At 38.8% G+C, this 4,894-nt stretch overlaps 1 protein-coding gene across 1 annotated transcript; it reads right to left on the bottom strand.

The window, feature by feature from the left end:
- Positions 1-1,733: 1,733 nt before the first annotated feature.
- Positions 1,734-2,644, bottom strand: LOC148025597 (uncharacterized). The gene is made up of 2 exons (XM_087692116.1): positions 2,418-2,644; positions 1,734-2,289 (listed from the first exon to the last, which is right to left on the bottom strand). The coding sequence occupies exons 1-2, from the start codon at positions 2,524-2,526 to the stop codon at positions 1,934-1,936; spliced, it is 465 nt and encodes a 154-aa protein (XP_087548242.1). The 5' UTR covers positions 2,527-2,644; the 3' UTR covers positions 1,734-1,933.
- Positions 2,645-4,894: the final 2,250 nt, after the last annotated feature.

The raw sequence follows: 4,894 nt of genomic DNA, 5'->3' as shown, positions 1-4,894 counted from the left end.
CCCTCCCTCTCCCTCTCTTTCTCTTTCTCTTTCTCTTTCTCTCTCTCCCTCTCCCTCTCCCTCTCCCTCTCCCTCTCTTTCTCTCTTACTCTCTCGTTTCCTCTCCTAAACAAGCAAAAAAGAAAGTGATTTAAACATTAAACAAGAAAAAGAGAGAGGGAGAGAGAGAATGCACTCTCCCTCTCTTTCTCTTTCTCTCCCTCTCCCTCTCCCTCTCCCTCTCTTTCTCTTTCTCTCCCTCTCTCTCCCTCTTCCTCTCTTTCTCTTTCATTTCCTCTCCTAAACAAGCAAAAGAGAGTGATTTAAACCTTGAACAAGCAAAAGAAAGAGAGAGGGAGACTCACCGATGAGATATGGCGAGCATGGGGCGGCTTCTCTTTGCGATGAAGGCTCCTCCTCTCCTTCGCGAACAACGGCGGCGGCGGCGGGTGGCGGCAAGTCTTCTTCCTCTCCTTCTCTCATGACGGTCACTCTCTCCCTCGCTCTCACTCTCAAAACTCTCAATGGAGCAAACAAGAAATGAAAACCGCGCTCAATTTCAGCCGTGTTTTTTCCCTGCGGCCCGTCGCTATTTGCGTCGCGCGACGCAACTAGCGACGCTATTAGCGACGCCAATAGCGACGCCTCTATCCGCCATCGCTAATCGACGTCGTTACTAGCCCAAATCCTTGTAGTGAACATAAGAACAATGCTTTGAAGTATGTCAAGACTCAAAGCAAACTTTGCACCACTTTTTTACTCCTTTGATTTATCCATTGCAATTAATCAGATTAAAATTTTAAACTTGAGAACTCAAAATGAAACGTGAATGCCTTCTCGTTAATTCTCCGTAAGTTTCCAATAGTAGTAGGCAAAAGATAGTGCTTTCTCTTTCTTATTAGATTTAGTCGGAGTTTATCACAGAGATGGTAATCTTGAAATAGTGCTTTCATTTTGAACTATCTTAATGAACAATCCATCTCTATTTTCATCTAGGATTGAAAATCTTCATGCTTGTCCTCCTTTAATTTTTTGAAACTCATGCTATTGTTACTTAATGTTTTTTCTCATTCCTAAGACTTGTTACTAGACAAAAAAACAGAGTAATTGGTTATCACACAAGAAGAAATAAAAAATTAACTCTTTAAAATGTATCATCTTGCTATAGGTAATATATCATTAGTTTAGGCAATTCTAGTCTTTGCACAAATTTTGCACCCAGAAAACCTTTCAAATTGCATATAGGAAATTAGGTTTTCTTTTCCAAAACAAGGTCATTTTTAATAGAGCTTCAAATTTCATGCATCAATTAAAGGTGTTTTTTATTAAACTTCTATACCAAAGATTCAAAAAAGCATACCAGGATTGCCAAGTGTTTTAGCCCCAAATCTATGTCGAATGCATAATACGACTGAACTGTCTCATACAAAAAATACCTAATCCAATATCACACATCTTATAGGAAACTCAAATATAACCATGCAGAAATATGAGAAAACATACTTTATCACTAATACTTATCGAATGAAAAAAAGAACATAAAGAACATGTTGGAAATAGAGCAGACACATAACCGCAGAGGTGGGGAAATCGAGTTATCCTCTCTATCTCTCTCCCTCTCTCACTCTCTCACATACATAGATCGATTCTACAAAGTTGTATTCTGCGGTGTATCACGTTAAAGCAGGTTGTAGCATAAATATATATGCTAAAACAAGCGATGGCAATGGGAATAAAGATAAACGATGTGTGTATGAATAAAGTGGAAGCTTAGTACATGCCGGACTGTCCGACGAGAGGAGGGCTTGCCAAGTGCTGTACGGCCAAATCAGTAAGAGTAATTTGATCTTCAGATCAGGACACAACAAAATATCTCAGATTCATCTTGCACAACCTAAAAATCTAAAATGGACTCTGGAAAATTAGACACGAGGATGATGAAGGGTGAATTAGATCAGAAGGGTGGTGGAGGAGGTACGCTTGCATCACTGCCTGGATCATTATTCGCAGTGGGGTCTTGATAATCCATATGCGCCATCACCTCATTACTAGCATGATTCTTTGTCTCCTCGCCAGTGGAAGTATTCAAGGGAGACGGAGTGGCCTCCAGCTGCTGCACATGAAAACCAGTCAGATGCGCTGGGTTAGGATAACGATGAAAACCAGAGACTGTCCCCAGGGGAGGGTCACTCGTAGGATCTGCACTGGGTCCTGGGCGCTGGTAATCCCCCAAGTCTGTCAGCTTCATCCTCCTGGCCGGCATCAAGTGACGCGCGGAATACACAGTATTCTTGTCGATTTCTGTGGAGGCTGCATAAGAAGCAATGAAAAGCCGTATAGCGGAGGTAAGCATAGTATCGTATGACCAAATGGATTCAGAACGCAACATAGCAAAATATTTACGAGCGAGAGAGAAAGAGGGGGGATTGGGGGCTCACCACACGCCATCGATCCCATAACGATGCATGCTAGAAGTGGTAGCAGAGCCACGTCCGAACGAAAACACCCACGATCACGTACTGCACCCATGGAGAATAACTCTTGCATACACGATAATGTATAGCAAAAACACAGAGTCTGGTGCCTATTTCTATACGAGAGAGGGGTTGTTCCGCTCGTATACGTTCTCTCGATCTGCGGGCGTGATGCTAAACCTCATACTAGTGCTTGCACGTGCCCCATTTCACGAATGTTTTTCCCCCGGACAACGAGGTTAAATGACACTTACAAGCTATTATATTCTTAGCATTATTCCTGCATCTGTTACTATTATTCGGATTAGTATTAACCGTGAAACTAAGGGTTAGGGCTGACGCCACGAAAAATGGACCCCCCCGTGTAAACAAGACATTGAGTTTGCCAAGTACCTTCTCCCAGCCCCACACTCGCAACAATAAGCACGAGGAAGAGACTATATGCAATGGTGACTCATCACAAACCTCGCAACAAAAGCTTTTTTTGCGTAACAAGGAGATCTTCTTGCCATGCCTACAAGCCTTGATCTACAAAATCGAAAGAAAGTGCAAATCTCTTTCTCACATTGACCATACTTAAACTATCTATGTCTTAGAGGTTTAGGTGGGGTGGAGGCCAAATATATAGGAGGTTAAGGGACAAATGGCAACAATCACAACTAAAAAAGAGCTAGAAAAGTGTTGTGAAAATTGCTCAAAATTCATACCATACTTCTCTAAAAACAAGAAGATTGGGACCTAAATGCATGAGACACAAGTGCATACGCAAGTAGCATGATTCTTAATATAAAATCAGTAGTAGCAAACAACCATCAACAATACTACAACTTCGAGGGGACATGACAATGGGCGTTGTGACAACTCTTGGTCTTCCACATAAGCAATTGTTCTATCTTAGCACGTATTCATGTGTTAGGTATGAATAGGATATAAGGATGAGAGAGAGAGAGATATATATATATATATATATATATATATATGTTGGCCATGCTCCATGCCATCATCTCTCTTGTTTCTCTCATAAGAGAAGAAGTTATGAACCATATCATCTAATACATCCTCCTCTACCATCTTGTGAGGCAAGGGTGGAGGCACATCATTCTCAAAGTTGTCAAACTCTGCAATTTGTGATGCCTCAATTTCCACACATTGGTGCTTTGGCTCTTTGTATCTTGCATATGGTAGTGTGTGGATGTAGGTATAGTGATTTTTTTTTTCAATGACCTCTCCTCAAGAATTGATCATTATTTGGTGACAAGGTTCTGAACTTCAGAGGTATCTTATCACATGTTGATATATATTTTTGTAAGGATGTTTGTGAATTTTATATTTTTTCTCTACAGAAATAGTCATTTTAGGCAATTTAAACTTGATTAAGGCATTAAAGGGATGGACCTTGCATATCATCTCTTATTATTACTTCGCCCCATGTATGAAAAAAGGTGAACCCTATATTGGAATTATGTATGGATAATGTGAGTTCCCAATAAAATAGAAAAGTTATATTTGATACAACTTTATTATACTAATCCCAAACTATTAAAACTTCTTGCTAACATGTTTATTAGACAACTTTGTCATAGCATTTAGGAACATTCACATCACATAGAAAAGAGGATTTGAGATTTTGTTGTGCATGACTCCACAAACTATTTTGAAATATGGAATCTAGGCAGTTGAAAGTGTGCTAATATATTTGATAAAAGACAATTATAATACACATGTATCGGGTTCTTTGGCTCACTAATTTAGGCAAGACTATTATAGGAAGTGCTACGGGGTGCTAAGGATTACCAATCACAAACATTAAAATATGGTAGTTATTATAGTAAGAGTCAAGGAGTGGTATGCTAAACAAACTAACACTGAAAAAATTAGGGTGTGAAACTATGAGACCTATAAAGTTCTATTTTTAAACTTTAGCTATAAGTATTAAGAGGGTTTTACAAGCTATCAAATTCTCAACATGTATGCAAATTATACATCCACAAGACAATGATATTTAGTATAAGTTGTATATACATGTTGACATGTGGGTCTTATAGTATGGATAAAGGCACATCTAATTGCTGATTATATAAGGGTTAGCAAAGTCATTATGACTATACATGAACATATAAGAGGCCTCAATACATGAAGTTGAATCTCTTTTCCTTTGGTGAAACCTCAATGCTATGATATTCTTAACGTTTGGAAACATAATGTGCACATGATATTCTATTCTCAACATGTTTTACATAAATAAGTTTCAATGTTATACTTTAATATCAAAATTTTATTTACTTAAAAGGTATATTGTAAATTTGTTAGAAGAGCATTGAAAGCTCTTATTTATGGGCCTCCAAAACCCCATTAAGCATTATCTATCTACCTTATCTTTTGCACCACTTGTTATTTATGATCCTCTTATCTTGTAGCACCTACCTGGTGGATACTTTTTC

This window comes from Lygodium microphyllum, chromosome 14, assembly GCF_053477565.2.
Source record: "Lygodium microphyllum isolate KBCC chromosome 14, Lygodium_microphyllum_v1.1.10, whole genome shotgun sequence".
Taxonomy (NCBI): Eukaryota; Viridiplantae; Streptophyta; class Polypodiopsida; order Schizaeales; family Lygodiaceae; genus Lygodium; species Lygodium microphyllum.
Note: the sequence above shows the minus strand (reverse complement) of the source record. Positions and strands in the feature narration are given on the sequence as shown.